The sequence below is a fragment of the Lithobates pipiens genome, unplaced genomic scaffold (genome assembly GCF_037356315.1).
Source record: "Lithobates pipiens isolate NorthernLeopardFrog02 unplaced genomic scaffold, aLitPip1_a1.2 Scaffold_19, whole genome shotgun sequence".
Lineage (NCBI taxonomy): Eukaryota > Metazoa > Chordata > Amphibia > Anura > Ranidae > Lithobates > Lithobates pipiens.
This window is the reverse complement of record NW_027507764.1, coordinates 66915678-66932928: the sequence shown is the minus strand read 5'-3', so window position 1 is coordinate 66932928 and position 17251 is coordinate 66915678. Positions and strand designations below refer to the sequence as shown.

The following is a 17251-nucleotide window of genomic DNA, read 5'->3' as shown; positions in this document are numbered from 1 at the left end:
AGACGGCAAGGGGGTTACGATATTCTGTGTTGTAGCCAGTCTTGATGCCACCCCCTACTTGTATTATACCGTTTGTATATTGTGGTGATTTGCCCTTTGGAATTATGTTTTGTAGCCCCTGCGAGGGCATCCAATGAGCAGATTATGCTTTCTTGTTTACTCAAACTTCTAATAAACATATTGAAATTAAAAAAAAAAAGTAATATTGCGATAGAAAGAAAATTTTGATAGAGGAATGGTAAAGTATTACACTGGGTGAAGAGCCATATCAAATGTACTTTTATTGGCATGTGTTAAAAATACAAAAGCAGGCGCGATTCGACTGCACACAATTAAAATGAGAAAAATACTATATATATATATATATATATATATATATATATATATATATATATATATATATATATATAACATTTTATATATATTTATAGAGTACACCGGATGGGCAATAATACAATTAAAGTGAAAAATCCATTGAATTGTCCGGTGGGAGGGGGAAAAAAAGAGAAAATATGTACCGCAAATCAGAACATCAATAAGAAAACAACAAACATATTATAGAGGAGTGGTAGAGTATTACACTGAGTGATCCATCGATCAGAAAGTTTGGAATTTAAGGGGTCTAAACAAATCCCAAAAGTTTGCATCTTTAATAACTTAGGTTAGCCAATAAAATGTTTCACCTAAAGGCATGATAAACCTTTTACACCTTGGGTTGTTCACTTGCATAAAATATGCATTTCTTATGTAGTTGCATGATGACATTTGTTGCCCAATAAGCACAGCCTATAGTAGAGTAAATCTTCACATCCCGGCGACAACAGTTGCTTTTGTATTAAAGCATGCCTGGCATGGAACTGCATATATTAATGCATGATCTCCATCATATGAAGAAGTTACATTTCCCAAAAATCCCTGGGTCTCTGGGTCTAGTGCTCTGCAGGTGAAAGCTAAACATTAATTAGATCTGACACAGACACAAGCAGGCAGAGCAATGAAATGAAGGGAAGAAGTGTGTTTCATCATATTATCACACCCACATTTGCGATGCAACACAGAGGGATGGATGTGGCATGGATTGGGTGCTGTGTGACCCAGAACAAGACATTGCCTTGTCCCTTTAGGGAACGGAGCATAACTAGATGGATGAATACATGGGCACAAGGGAATCGGTCAGCCATAGCATGTACAAGGTAAAGCAAACAAGCAACACACAGAATATAACTAATACCTAGTTAAAACAACAAAAACATTAGAAAGTGCATAACTCCCAACTGTCCCTGATTTGGAGGGACTGTCCCTGATTTGGAATATAGTCCCTCTGCCTCTCTTTCCTCCTCATTTGTCCTTCATATTGGTCTGATCTATATAGATGTTCATAAATTGCACTTTTTTGTCTTTCAAAACATACACTTTCTAAATTGCTGGGGGGGGGGGGGGGGGGCGGTGACGGGGGGGTGTCTTTAAGGGAGGCATGACAGGGGGCATGTCCTATGCCTACATACGTTTGCTGTCCCTCCTTGGGAGGTATGGAAAGTGAACAATGCCTTTAAATTCCAAACTTTCTGTAGAAGAGAGGATTGGAAAACTTTCTGAATTCGAAACTTCTGAGAGAGCTGGATTCCTGCTTCCCCCTCTACACTCTGTGTTTTCTCCCGATGGTCCCTAAATGACAACAGAACATAATGGTGACATAATGGGTGGGGGATCGAACCACAGAGGGCAGCATAGAAACTTGAACCCTTAAAGTTTCACAAATGACCGATTCAGAAGATTCATTATCATACAGTTTTTCTTAATTACCACCTTCATTACCAGCAGAGCAGGGAGCGGAATATATTAACTATTAACTTGCTGGGAGGTCTTTTTTTAGAAAACTATTTTAGGGTTATGTAGAGTACAGCCAACACACTTTTTTTTCCTTTTTCCTCACCATAAAAATATTTTCTTCTCTTGTTTCAGTTAATCTCTGGTTTTCCTCAAACCAAAATAAAATACTATTTTTTTTATTTATTTTTATTTGAGATAATGTATAAGAAAAGAAAGAAAGTGTTGTGCTTATGATTTATAATTATATAATTTATAAGCTACTTTACCTTTTTTTTTTCTTATTTATTTATGCCATTCAATGGCCAACAACATGATCTCTTCATTTTCCATAACAAGTTTGCTCCCTCTTAATTATAAACAACTATTTTCACAATAAATCACAGAGCGGAGAACTGTTTATAGGATATATTGCATGCAATCTCAGGTTTTGCTTAAAGCAAAAAAAAATATATATATACAATTTTATTTTAATTTTTTTCATTAATGACAATGCATAAGAAAAGAAAGAAAGTATTATGTTTATGATTTATATTTATATATTTTTTTAGCTACTTTACCCTTTTTTTTTAAATGTATGCCATTCAATGGCCAACAACATAATTGTGCTTTATCACATTGCTTTGTATTCTATTGTTGTACAAAAAAAAAAAGTTAAAATGCAGAATAAAAACAAAAAAAATAAGCTTTTTTTAATACACGATAATAAAAAAATTGTGCCTGCTGTTTATTTCATACTCTGCAAAACTTTTTTCTAACTAGTAAGCGGTTCACGAGCCAGCCAAGTATAGTAACCTCAGATGTGGGCAGCTCTCTCATTTTAAAGTACAACGATGTCAGGGTTTCTCAGCAGCTTCAAGGATAAAACTGAACTCACTTAAACTAAAGCACAAAAACCACGTAAAGATTTGCACCTCAATTATATATCTACAAGAGCTGGAAGCCGGATCATTAGTAGAACAGCACAAGCTGGTAGCTCAAGGCAAAATAAATCATTAATTCATCAGTGTTCCATGATATACACTCCAAGGGGTTTCTCTGCAAATCAATCCCATCAAACATATCCATCAAATATCTCTTCATTCTCCATAACAAGTGGCTTCCTCATAATTATAAACAACTGTTTTGACAATAAATCACTGAGCGGAGAACTGTTTATAGGATATATTGCATGTCAGTCACTAAACCAAGTGCTTAGCTCTGCTAGGTGTTATTGGTTTTGATTATTATATTGAGAATAAATTAAACCATTTTACTGGTACCAAGGCTACTTGCAGGTTGGTGGTTTTATAGGACTTAGTCATTACAGAACGCATGAACAGCTTTTAGGAAGGCAAGGAAAAAACGATTGGAGGATTGCTAAGGTAATGTGGAAAACATTGACTCCGTGGATTGCTAAGCTTACTTTTAATGTTTTACTTAATTTCTATCTCTGTTTTATTATACAGGTCATGGTGAGAAGGGACATTTTGTTCCATAAAATATCCCAAAAAACATCAGCGACGAACAGAGCCAATTATTTCAAATTGCATAAAAAAAAAAACATTCTGAAGCTCAATGGGGCAGTGAGCATAATCGAAACCTAACTCCAAGTGCAAAAAAAAAAAAGTGAGCACACTAACGTGAAGCACAAAAAAGTGCAAAGGGGGTACACATGGTCCTCCTCCAAAGAGAAAGAACCCTAGACCTAATCCCCCCGGGCACAAGGCTGCTGACAGGGAATGTGTTTCTTGTGGTCCACCAGGCCAAAACCAGGCAGATCCCTTCCTTTGAGAGGCCTGCCAAAGCAAGGCCAGTCCAAGTACTAGGTGTGCTTCCCCTAAGGGAAACCTCATGGGAGAGGGAGAACCTCACCAAAAGGCCACGTGCTCTCACCCGCCCACAAGATTTTCAGGGCAAGTCCAAAGGGCAATAGTGCTTCGGTGTTATAAACTGAAACACATTCAAGTTATTTGGTCTTCATCTGTGAAGTGTATGAAAGCCATGGCTTCTTTGGAGTAGGCATTGGACCCAACAAGGTTATGGTGAGAAGGGCCTAAAAGAATCACAAAGCCCCCCAACTGATTCAGTGCACAGCACAGTAAAGCCTTCTTAGAACATATGGTATTCATGTGTCTCATTCCATAAAAAAACTCAACAAATAGGAGGAGTAGTCTGCTTTTTAGGAAAGTGGCAGAACCATGCAACTCATTGCTTTACACCGCAACCTTCAGATGCACACCCAGAACGGCTGGTGTATAGTACAGAGCCATCAGCTTGTGCTTGACCCTTCACTCTTTGGACGTACTATGTCCAAATTGCTGATTTATTTAAAGCTGGACTCAAGTTACACAGTGAAATACACAGATGGAATACATATAAGGCAGCTGGTTTGCATTCCAATGCATTACTGCCCATCCAGTACTGTGATCTACACAGCTTGGTCATACAGCACAGTCCTGTCTGTCAGTGGAAGAAACCTGACTTTTCTCTCTTGCAGTTCACTAACACTTACAGGTCTTGTTCCTTTCCCACCCTGTAACTGGACAGTGAAAGGAGAAGCAGCACATTTAGGAGTTCATCTCTCTGTCACCTTGCTCCCCCCTCCTATCAGCATGCTCCTTGCCTTGCTCTGAGGCACTGATTGGCTTCTTGTACTGCTTATGTTTCTCCCAGTCTTAGCTGTGTTGTATAGAAACAGCAATAGGCTGATACCAGGTACTTACACTGCTTGCATTTAGAAAATAGATTTAGGGATACATGATTAAAAACAGAACAACGTTTGTTTCTATGTCTACATGGAGTACAGCTTTAAAGCTCGGTCTCTGCTGAGAACTTGGAAGTCTGCAGATACGCATGCCGGATGTCAGAAATTGACAACTCTGTGCCTGATCCAATAAACACTGTAAATATTGTGCAATGCTATCGAGTATGCAATATTAGATGTTCCAACTATTAAATGGAGGTGACACTCTTAATGTTACAAAATTATTTTAGATATTAGGAAACGGAGTGCTCCCAAATTGTAAAAGTGGGTGTACAATTCTAATTCGCACTTCACATGATTCAATGAGGGACATCCAAGCATTACCAGATAGAAATATTATTTTGACCCACGATCACATGATCTCTGGCTTTTAGAAACATTGGAGTTGCTTCATGTCATTAAGGACCATAGTACTTCTAGACTTGAAGCAAAGCCTGCATAGTGCATAACGAAGTATAGCTCTCCTGTCTACATTTATAATAAATTATATATAGAAACAAGTCTTAAATAAACAAATCCATGCTGAAAAACATTTTTTACATCCCTGCGTTGGCCCATTGAGACATAGATGCCATTTAACCTATGAAGATATTCTGTGGTATCTGACACCAAGCTGTCAGTAGCAGATCCTTTAAGTTCTGTAAGTTACAAGGTGAGATCTCCATAGACCAGACCTGTTTTTTTAGCACATCCCACAGATGCTTGATTGGATGGAGATCTGGAGAATTTAGAGGCCAAGTCTACATCTCAAACTCGTTCTTGTGTTCCTCAAACTGTTCTTGAACCATTTTTGAAATGCGGCAGGGCACATTATCCTACTGAGAGAGGCCACTGCCATCAGGGAAAACTGTTTCCCATGGAGGGGGGTACTCGGACATTAACAATGTTTAGTAATCAAGCCCAACACATTTCGTAAAAAGATCATCATCAGAAGCAAGAGGACATTCATATGTAGCTTATGTGAGTTCAATACTTATAAGTCAAAGATAAATAAAATAAATCTGGCCTGTGAACCCAGAAGAAACTTAGAGTGGCAATGCCAAAGTGAAAGAGGTGGTCTGGAATTACAACCAATGGCTCGGGTCCTGCTGTACGGGGCAGGATTTTGCTTGAAGGATGGCTGTCTCCAAAGAGATCAGTGACCCCAACCTTCGCCCCTTTCAAAGTTTCTTCAGATTTGCACACCCCATTTGGATTTGTCCAACCATAATAATTTGCCTCCCTTAGATGGGCAATACCAGGGGAAGAATATTTATCTTCTAAAACCTTTCATATGTTTCCAGCAACCAAGACTTCCTTGGTTGGGTCACTAAACCCACCTGATAAAAAGCTATCAAATAACATGTATATGTATATAACATGTTTTCGTTATAAAAATCTGGTTGGTCCTGCTGTTCTCTATCTCTACCTTCTGTCCCTGTCCCCAATTCAGCTAAGGGCTTTTCAGCTCTGGTGGCAACTCTGCACATGCTCAGTATTCAGTGAGTTTCTATACTGTGCATTTCCTCCCTATCCCATCTGAGCAGCCCATGTGACTATTGAGTCACACATGTTGGCATATACACAGTGGTAAATGACCGCCCACTCCTTCCTCTTTCATGCCCACTAACTAGCTAAACACAATGGTGGCGAGATATTACGTATACTGTAGATTGATGGAGGCTTCATCAATATTCTAAGACACAGGCTGGTGGTGAGTGATACAACCTGTGACTGGCAGAAATCGGCCCAGACCATGTTATTGCCAAAAAATAATAAAGATTTGATCATAAATATATACTTGTATGACAATTTATTACAGTTTATTTATATAAATTATTTATTTTTACTCTGTATTCCAAAGGCTGTTTTTTTATTTTTATTTTTTTTGTGAACATGTGACTAGCAGCAAAGGACTAGACGATCCTCCTGCTTATGTTATCCTGCAAACAGGCTGGGAGAGAGCTGGGTCATGTGACAGCTGGATATCAATTAAGAAAAAGGTAGAAGAAGGAATAATGCAAGTTAAACAGTGTGTGTATAGTATCACCTTATGGTCAAGGGGTCTTCCTTCTCTATATAGTCCTGGTCTCCATCTGGAGAATTCCCACATGTTATATTTGGGTATCGACATCCTTTGGTATAGGAAGGGTCATTCAGACTTTAGCATTGTTGTAATCCCTTTACTGTCTTCTGTTCTTTAACATACCTAATAAATGATAAATATAGAACGTTTTTCTTCTCATTCTTCTGAAAACCAGAGGCCGTTTGCCAATACATTCTTCATGCGTCAATTTCTGATTATTACGATGAGCTAAGCTAATCTGATCCTTATAAATCTTTTATTGGACAGGCAGTTTTCTTATTAACAACAGCTTTAAATTACTCTTTTAGTGCTAATAAACCCACTGATGATTAACACCAAGAGATCCCTCAATTCTCGTAGACAGTAAGACGATTAATTGCGTACTTTGATGGCCCAGTTATAGTTTTCCACTTTTAAGACACTGTCCTTAATTTGTTGTCATGGCTGCCAAGAAAATTCTCGCCGGTTATAAAGCCTCCGCCGTGATTGAGATATGAGCCGCTGTTAAATTTAACAGGCGCGTTCCATTGGTCCTAATTTGCTTTCGGTCAAGCGAGCATAGATTATCGATGCAGCCGACTCGAGGTATTACCTCTAGCGCCTTTTGGTTATTAAAGATAGATTTTATATGCACTGTAGAAGCAAATTTACAAGCATATGTGAAGGTGTTTGTCCCAGCCGTGTAGGCTTTGACAGGCGCTATAAAAAAAAAGCAAATAGCAAACTCAAACGAAAAGCCCAGAGGCACCAACACAGCGCAATGGTAATTTAAGAATGTATATGTGAACTTTTGCAACTTGTGTTCACATGATGTTTTTTACTGTTAGAAGACTGTTATGGGGTTACGGCTTGTATAACTACTATGGGGCCCAGTACACAAAGGTATCTTTAAAGTCGACTTCCACTCCTGCAATCCAATTAACCCCTTTATCTCCAGAAGGTTTACCCCCCTTCGTAACCTGCCCATTTTTTGCAATACGGCACTGAGTTACTTTAACTGACAACTGCGTGGTCGTTTGACGCTGTACTCAATTAAAATGTATGTCTTTTTTTCCCACAAAAAAAAAAAGACCTTTCTTTTGGTGGTATTTGATCACCTCTGCGGTTTTTATTGTTTGCGCTATAAACAAAAAAGGCAGAGAATTTTGAAAAAAATAAATAAATATTTTTTTACTTTCTGCTGTAAAATCCAATCCAAAAAATAAATAAAAAAACAAAACAAATTTCTTCATCAATTTAGGCCAATATGTATTTAGTTACATATTTTTGGTAAAATAAAAAAAACAAAAAAAGTGCATATTAATTAATTTGTGCAAAAATGATGATATCATTTACAATCTATGGGATAGATTTATGGAATATTTATTTATTTATTTATTACTAGTAATGATGACGATCAGTGACTTATACAGTGGGTGCCGCCGATATTAGCGGGGAGATTGACACCCATGCGCTCCGTCGTGGGAGCCAGCGCCGAGCTATGTCGCTCCTCCAGCTCGCCGCCCCCAATACATTCCTATGGATGCACGGCATCTCATGGGGGCAGCGAGCACAGCTCACATCGGTGAAACACAATATCAGCGGTACCTACTGTAGTGGGACTGCAACATTGCGGCGCACAAATCGGACAAGTGACACTTTTGGCACTTTTTTGGGGAACAGTGACACTAATACAGTGATCAGTGCTAAAAATATGCACTGTCACTGTACTAATGACCCTGGCTTGGAAGGGGTTAACATCAGGGGCATTCAAAGGGCGTGTTCCTAAGGAGTGCTTGCTAACTGTGGGGGAGGTGCTTTTACTACCTTCCCTACTGACAGAACGGCGATCTGCCTTGTTTACATGTAGTGCTGTACCAGATTTTTGCACTCTCCAGTTTTAGTAACACCCCCCCCCCCCCCCCAAAAAAATGCAAAATGTATTTCCTACCTTTTAGATGTTTTGGGGAAAAAAGTGGTCATGTCGACTGCAAAAATGTAGTAGTGTAATCTGTCCATATAGCTGAACTGGGGACCAGAGTCCAGTTCTCAGCATACAATGGAGGAACCCCAGTGTTCAAATCTATTATAACTGATGAGATGTTATCTGCTCTGCACAGTACAGACAGGATTAATTATGGAATTAATTAATTACAGAATATTAACTCATATTTCCAGCACCCTCCTAACAAAGAGGTCTAAGTAGAATTTTCCATGCTGAAATCTCTAGAAGAAAACATCTAAAAAAAGGTCAAATGCAATTTTTTTATTTTTTTTTTAAGTCATATTATTTAAATGGGATATGTAACAAATATAAAAACAGGGATCATCCCAAATTGGCAATTTTTAAATACCCTTTAAGGGGGCCGCCATTAAGTATTTGATGGGGGGAAAGCTCTATGCCGCATTTTAACATATTTTCTTGCATTTTACAATTATCATGAAATACCAGAGTGATTCCAGAAGCCATAGTAGGTGTATGAGTGGAGCTCACAGAAGGTTAGACTTCAGAGTCAGATTAGCAAGTTTGTGCTAAACCTAATATGACCCTGTCATGCCATTACAAATAATACATGTATAGAAGTATGGAATACATACAGTGACTGGGGAGCAGCGAAGAGGCGATGTTTCAACAGATTTTATTTTTTTACATCCTGGACATTTTGTATAATTGACCAATTGAAGTGTCACAGTTTAGTGTCTTTATAGTGCTGTGTTATAATTTGTGAACGATTTGTTGCTTGGAAATGCTTTCAAATACCTTTTTGTCTTAGTGAAAATGCTGCAAATTCTGGCCCCACATTGCAGTCAGGGCCGGACTTACCATTGGGCTTGACTGGGCTCAAGCCCATGGGCCCCGCCCAATAGGGGGCCCCCGCGGAGATACATAGCCAAGTGTACTCGGCTCGGCTCACAGCCACGCCCAGTCCCGCCCTATGACGGACATAACACAGGGACTGGGCATGACTGTGAACCGAGCCGAGTATACTCGGCTACTCTCGGCTCCGCTCGGGACTGCAAGAGGACCCGAGAGCCGCTGAGAGGACCCAAGAGCCGCCGAGATACACAAGACTCTGTATCTCGGCGGCGCCATTTTTAAACTTCAAGACTGCAATGACAAGACTGCAAATGACAAGGCTACACTGACAAGGCTGAAAATGACACTCAGAAGGCTGCAATGACACTGGACAAGGCTGCAGATGGATGGACAAGGCTGCAGATGGACACTGATAAGCCTGCATTGATGGGCATTTAAATGTACGTTTTTTTCCTTAAACTTCCCTCCTAAAAGTTTTTTTCCTTAAAATTCCCTCCTAAACTTGGGGTGTGTGTTATACGCCGGCACGTGTTATATGCCGATAAATACGGCAATATATAGAAGGTAGGGCCTCGAAAATGGCTCAAGCCCAGGGGCCCCCACCACCCTAAGTCCTGCCCTGATTGCAATGTCATATGCTGGCGGAGCTGAGTAACGGCCTCACCTCTCATTACAAATTTCTTTAGGCTTGTATTACAGAGAAGGGAAGGGGGTGTGCCTGAGCAGGTCTGTTACACAGTGCTAATTACTGAGAGCGCTGAGTGTAGTTCCAGGGGCCCATTGGACTGGACCATGTACAACTTTTGTAACAGGAAAGTGACGGCAAGACTATACAAATTAAGTTGTTAGTACAATGTGTATATATTTGCTTATCTATGTCCATGGTTTTTCTTTAATTTAAGCTTTTATTTTTATTTTTTAAGAAATCTACACTAATACTGAGTATCTAAATTGGCAAAACACAAGAATGTAATTATAATATTTACAGTTTAAAGTATAATTAAAGATGTTGTTACCATACATGGCTTCCAACTGTCCCTGATTTCAAGGGGCTGTCCCTGATTTGGAGCAATGTCCCTCTGTCCCTTTTTCCTCTTCATTTGTCCCTCATTTTGGTCTGATCTATACAGTTGTATATAAAATGCACTTTTTATCTTTCAAAAAGTGTTTTCCAGTGTTAAACATTTCATCCAAATTGTAAATTGCTGCATTTGTTAATTTTAAAAGCCAATATAAAGGAAGAGTAGGGGTAAAAAAGTCCCTTGTGGATTTAATTAACCTTTTTTTTTGGTTAATTCTCCTTTATTTGCTAGTAGGTATCCCTCATTCCCACCTCAAAATGTTGGGAGGTATGACCATGGCCTGGTTTTTATTGCTGTCTGTGTCTAGACTAGAGAGATTCACTCTCTCTAAACATCCAATCATGTTGCTGAGAATGAAAAAAAAAGGTAAATTCAAAACTTTGAGCTGCCATCAGAGCAGGAACAAAGGGTCAACTGTCTAATGCGATTTCTTCTGTGTCTGCCATTGCGCAGCAATGCATGACAATTGAAATCCCATAATCCTCCATGGCAGGGTTTCTCAACCAGGGTTCCTTCAGTGGTTGGTAGGGGTTCCTTGAGCAATGCACAATTTCTGCCTCTTCGACTGACACCACTGATCTTTGTAGTCATATGTAAGGTGGTAACTCTTCCCAATGACCACAAGTGTAAGCAGCATTCTTCCCACAGACCATCACACTAATTTATCATGAGTTGTAGCTATAGTCAATTTTTATCAAGTTAATTTAAGGGTTCGTCTGTGTTGAAAAGGTTGAGAAAGTCTGCCCTATGGTGTCAATTTGCATCAATGCAGCATGGCACAGTGCAGAATAGTGCATTTTTGGCCCACAGACTTTAATGGGATTGCATTTTAGTGCATTTTTTGGTAGAGTTTTGTGTTTAACAAGCAGTCTCTGCCTCCTACAAAAAACAAAACAAAAAAATTAAGCATTAAAATGCATAAAAAATGCGTTCAAAAATCTGCAAAAAAGCACTGGTGTGAACCTAGGCTAAGAGCGGATATCTCTCACATTAAAAAAATGATCCTCTACGAAAGTCTATAGGACAGGAAGCGAAGGGTTATCTTCAGGTTTCAGCATACCAGTAGATCTAGGCCCGATGACTGGTAGATCTCGGTCTGGACTTTCTGACCTGCCATTACAGAGCATCAAACAGAGTGCAATGCAGAGGGACTACTTGTAAAGTTGGAGCTGTAGTAGAGAGCAAAGACCACATAAGGCAATGCCTCCTCTGTAGTGCCAGCTTCTGTCCAACTGCACTCCAGCTCTTATCCCGGCTAGGGTCTCCAGAGTGGTGCCCGCATCAGGAAAGAAGAGATCTTCAGGCCAGTGTGAAGCAATACACTGGGCATAATAGTATACACCTGCTTTTAAACTGATGTGCTGCGGTTTACCCACACCACCAGTGCAGTGCAGTGTACCTGCAGTGTACCTGCAGCTTTCCTGTGGATTTGCCATTAGCCATAGACATCTATTAAATCCTGCTGTTTTACCATCCCCCAACCTTACATGTGAATGAGCCCTAAAGGTGTTGCTGCCGAATGCAACTAAGGGCTCATTCACAAGTGCAACAGGCACTGCTGCTCCTCTGAAAACCATTTAGACTGTGTTTGACAGGTGGTGAGGAAGCGATATGTTGCCTCCTCACCACTTGACTTAAACTCATGATTGCCATGCAATGCAAGTGATTGCGATATGGTAGTCCGGCAATTAGAGGTTTAAATCAGGTGTGAGGGGGGCGACAGTGTGCCCAGTGATCTTTGACTTCTCCCATGTTGTTCAGGTAGATCTCCACCTCTTTAAGGTTGCCTAGACCTGCAATACTGCATTCATTGATGGCTAACACGGTACAACACTCTACTATTATTATAATTTTAGAGAAACCGCATAGCTTTTATTTATTCATTTTTTTGTTGTTTATGTGTCTGTATCACTACAGCAGTTTACTACATATGTCAATTTTCATTGTTTTCCTTTCTAGACCGCACTCCATTCAGCACATCACAGCTGGGTAGCCAAGGACTGGTGTTTGGACATTTCTAGCTTGTCTTGATGTGTCACAAGCCTGACAGACAATACAAATAAGCTATAAACCTGTCAGTCACTAAAAAAAAGAGGATGGGGCCAGGCCATGATAAATACAATGGTCAGATGTAATGGTTTTGTAATGATTTAAAAGCCTCCGGTTTTTAAATAATATATCCTTCCTTCCTTCCTTCCTGCATAAATAGCACATGAAATGATGAGATAACAATAACATATTCATTTTAGATAAAACTATAATGTTATCAACTAAAAAGAGAAACAAAGTCGGCCATACATGGATCGAAATTCTGCTGGTTCAGCAGGGACCAGCTAAGATTCGATCCATGTATGGGCAGGCTAATTGTACCCAAGTCGATCCATCAATCAGCTTAAGTACAACCAGCCAGTTGGATCTCTTATATTCAATTTCTGCAGGAAGCTATAGCCACTAGCAGTAATCATTGTGCTCTGCTGGTCAGGAAGGCTCCCTGCACCCCCTCCCCCCTGCTGGCAGAACACAATAGTGCTGCGGCATTCCCCCATCAACACTGTCTGTCTGACACTGACCCTGACACTGACCTAGCTCAAACCCTGATCTAGCTATTTTATCTTTATTCCTTTTTTTTTCCCCGCACACTTTTTTGTTTACCCTTTTCTCTTCCAGCAAGAAGAAAAAATCATAATCAAGCTGTACAGTGACTGATCAATGTGATGACCAATCAGGGGTTATCACAGCAATCAGGTGATCAGGAACCCTAGCTCCCAATTAATAGTACAAGACCCGGAGCTGTCAATCACAGCTTGGTCTCTGTGCTGGGACAAGGGGTGGGCAGGAGGGGCAGCTGTCCGGGGTGCAGTTGGGATTGGGGGGTTGTGCTAGGAGGTGTGCTGGGGGGGGATTTGAACTAGGAAGAGGGATGTGTGTGTGTGTGTGTGTGTGTGTGTGTGTGTGTGTGTGTGTGTGTGTGTGAGATTTGTGCTAGTAGAGTTGATTGGGGAGACTTGTGCTAGGAGGGGAAATTTGGGTTGAGGATGAGTGCTAGCAGTGAGGATCTGGGGAGATTTGCACTGGGAGAGGGAGACTAAGGGTTTTTGCATGATAGCAGAGGGGATTTAGGGGAAATATGTGTTGGTAGACGGGGATTGGTGCTGGGAGAGGAGGATTGAGGTGGGGAGATTTATGGGTTGTAGCAGAGGAAATTTGGGGGGGATATGTGCTGGGATAGGAGGATTTGGATGGGGGGATTTAGGCTGAGAGGGGAAATTGGAGGGGGGTAGAAGATTGGTGCTAGGAGGGGGAATTTGGGAGGGAGAGGATTTCAGCTGGGAGGCAGAATTTGTATTGAAAGAGGGCAGGATTTTTGTTTGGGAAAATTTTGGTTTGCAAAGGGAATTTATGCTTAAAGGGTAAAATGTGAAAATTAGTAGTATATGTTTTTTTTTTTTGTTGGGGAGGAGGGAGGGAATTTTTGCTGACACATAAATCTCATACATTTTTGGGGGGGCTGAGGGGCCCCATCTGGCATCTTCACCGTGGGCTCTAGATGACCTTGTCCCAGAACCAGGACTGGGAGTAGAAACAGGCAGGTTCTTTATTGAGCTACACCTACCTGCCTGTTCTCAGAGCTCTATGGCAGCTAAACCAAGCTCACAGCGCAGGCCCAATCCCTGTCTGCCGGGAGTGACGTCATCCTGCACCAGCCAAAGAAGCTGTCCAAAGATCGGCGTGCAGTATAATTATTATTATTTTTTTTACAGAATCCATTCGGAATTGTGAGATATACTAGCACTCAGTTCACAATGGAGATCCACAAATACCTTGAGGCCCTCTTATGTGATGCTTCACATCAATGGGCAGTAAACCCCCAGCTCCCAGTACAGACATTCCCATGCTACCCCCAGCCGACAGTACCACAAGTTGATGTTTTATCTGGGATAAAGAGTTTTTAATTATGTAAACTATTTGATGAGGATTCTTTAACAAATCTGCTTTCAACATTACTATCTTTCATACTTGATTATGTCAGCATTTTATCTATGTATATATGATATAGTAACACTAAGGGCTAGTTTACACTGGCTTCAAAACATGGCTTCAGACACACTTTGTTAAAGCTCTCTGAACACCAGTCAAAGCTCCTGTCACTAAATAAAATGGTTAGCTTACAGTCCTGTTTACACCGTGCCTTTACTTGGTGCTTCGGTGGGTATCAATGTGTGTTAAAGTCAAAGCAAGTGTAAATGAGCCCTTAACTGCTAGTCGACCAGTGCCACCCATGATCACTCATGACAGAATGAGACCGGGGATGTGTCCCGGTTTGGTCAGGGTAGAGGAGACAAATCGTGTGTTCCTACTAAGTAGGAACAACAATATGTCTCCTCCTCTAGTTACTCCCATCCCCCCACAGTTAGAACACACAGTGAGGGAACACATTTAACCCCTTGATCTCCCCTAGCGCTAACCCTTCCCTGCCGGTGACATTTATACAGTAATCAGTGGCTGTTTTTAGCTCTGATCGCTGTATAAATGTCAATGGTCCCAAAAAAGTGTCAAAAGTGTCCAATCTGTCCGCCGCAATGTGTCAGTCCTGATAAAAATTGCGGATCGCCACGTCATTACAAGTAAAAAAAAAAAAATAATAAAAATGACATAAATCTATCCCCTATTTTGTAGACGTTATAGATTTTGCGCAAATAAATCAATATACAATTATTGCCCTTTTTTTTTACCAAAAATATGTAGAAGAATATATATTGGCTTAAACTGATGAAGACATTGTTTTTGTGGATATTTATTATAGTAAAAAGTACAAAATATTGCGTTTTTTTCCAAATTGTCGCTCTTTTTTGTATATAGTGAAAAAAATAAAAACAGCAGAGGTGTTTAAATACCGCCAGAAGAAAGTTCTATTTGTGGGGAAAAAAGGACATACAATTTTTTGGGTACAACTTCAGATGACCACGCAATTGTCAATTAAAGCAACACAGTGCCGTATCGCAAAAAATGGCCTGGTCGGGAAGGGGGCAAATCCTTCCGGGGCTGAAGTGGTTAAAGTCCCATTGCAATGCAATAGAAAATGCCGGCAAGGGATAGAGACCGTTGGAGGAAATGTAAGTAAAGCTCCCTTTAATTCCACTTTAACCACTTTCAGACCGGACCATTTTGCTGGTAAATGACCAGAGGTCTTTTTACAATTTGGCACTGCGCTGCTTTAACTGGTAATTGCGGGGTCATGCAATGTTGTACCCAAACAAAATTTGCGTCCTTTTCTTCCCACAAATAGAGCTTTCTTTTGATGGTATTTGATTGCCTCTGCGATTTTTATTTTTTGCGATATAAACGTAAAAAGACCGCAAATTTTGAAAAAAAATGATATTTTCTACTTTTTGTTATTAGAAAAATCCAATAAACTCAATTTTAGTCATACATTTAGGCCAAAATGTATTCAGCCACATGTCTTTGGTAAAAAAAAAGTCAATAATTGTATATTTATTGGTTTGCGCAAAAGTTGTCACATCTACAAACTAAGGTACGTTTTCTGGAATTTACGCAGCTTTTAGTTTACGACTGCCTATCTCAATTCTTGAGGTGCTAAAATGGCAGGGCAGTACAAAACCCCCCCAAATGACCCCATTTTGGAAAGTAGACCCCCTAAGGAAATTGATAAGTGGCATGTTGAGCCCATTGAATATTTAATTTTTTTGCCTCAAGCGATTGAATAATGACAAAAAAAAAATTTTTTTTTTTTTTTACACAAAGTTGTCACTAAATGATATATTGCTCACACATGCTATGGGCATATGTGAAATGACACCCCAAAATAAATTCTGCTGCTTCTCCTGAGTACGGGGATACCACATATGTGGGACTTTTTGGGAGCCTAGCCGCGTACGGGGCCCCGAAAACCAAGCACCGCCTTCAGGCTTTCTAAGGGCGTAAATTTTTGATTTCACTTCTCACTACCTATTACAGTTTTGAAGGCCATAAAATGCCAAGATGGCACAAAACCCCCACAAATGACCCCATTTTAGAAAGTAGACACCCCAAGCTATTTGCTGAGAGGCATGTTGAGTCCATGGAATATTTTATATTTTGCCACAAGTTGCGGGAAAATTACAAACTTTAATTTTTTTTTATTTTTTTTTCACAAAGTTGTCACTAAATGATATATTGCTCACACATGCTATGGGCATATGTGAAATGACACCCCAAAATAAATTCTGCTGCTTCTCCTGAGTACGGGGATACCACATGTGTGGGATTTTTTGGGAGCCTAGCCGCGCACGGGGCCCCGAAAACCAAGAACCGCCTTCAGGTTTTCTAAGGGCGTAAATATTTGACTTCACTCCTCACTACCTATTACAGTTTTGAAGGCCATAAAATGCCAAGATGGCACAAAACCCCCACAAATGACCCCATTTTAGAAAGTAGACACCCCAAGCTATTTGCTGAGAGGCATGTTGAGTCCATGGAATATTTTATATTTTGCCACAAGTTGCGGGAAAATTACAAACTTTTTTTTTTTTCACAAAGTTGTCACTAAATGATATATTGCTCACGCATGCCATGGGCATATGTGAAATGACACCCCAAAATAAATTCTGCTGCTTCTCCTGAGTGCGGGGATACCACATATGTGGGACTTTTTGGGAGCCTAGCCGCGTACGGGGCCCCGAAATCCAAGCACCGCCTTCAGGCTTTCTAAGGGCGTTACAGTTTTGAAGGCCATA

At 40.3% G+C, this 17251-nt stretch overlaps 1 protein-coding gene across 2 annotated transcripts in view; it reads right to left on the bottom strand.

The window, feature by feature from the left end:
• The window catches only part of ZNF804B (zinc finger protein 804B), a 496218-nt gene that overhangs the window by 92212 nt on the left and 386755 nt on the right, over positions 1-17251 (bottom strand). Inside the window, exon 1 of one of the 2 annotated variants that reach the window (XM_077490845.1) lies at positions 6603-6747. The exons of the other annotated variant lie outside the window; for it this stretch is intronic. Coding sequence (XP_077346971.1) covers positions 6603-6686 — 84 coding nt within the window. The 5' untranslated portion in view covers positions 6687-6747. Of the gene's footprint in view, positions 1-6602; positions 6748-17251 lie in introns of those variants that run through there. 2 annotated transcript variants of the gene reach the window in all.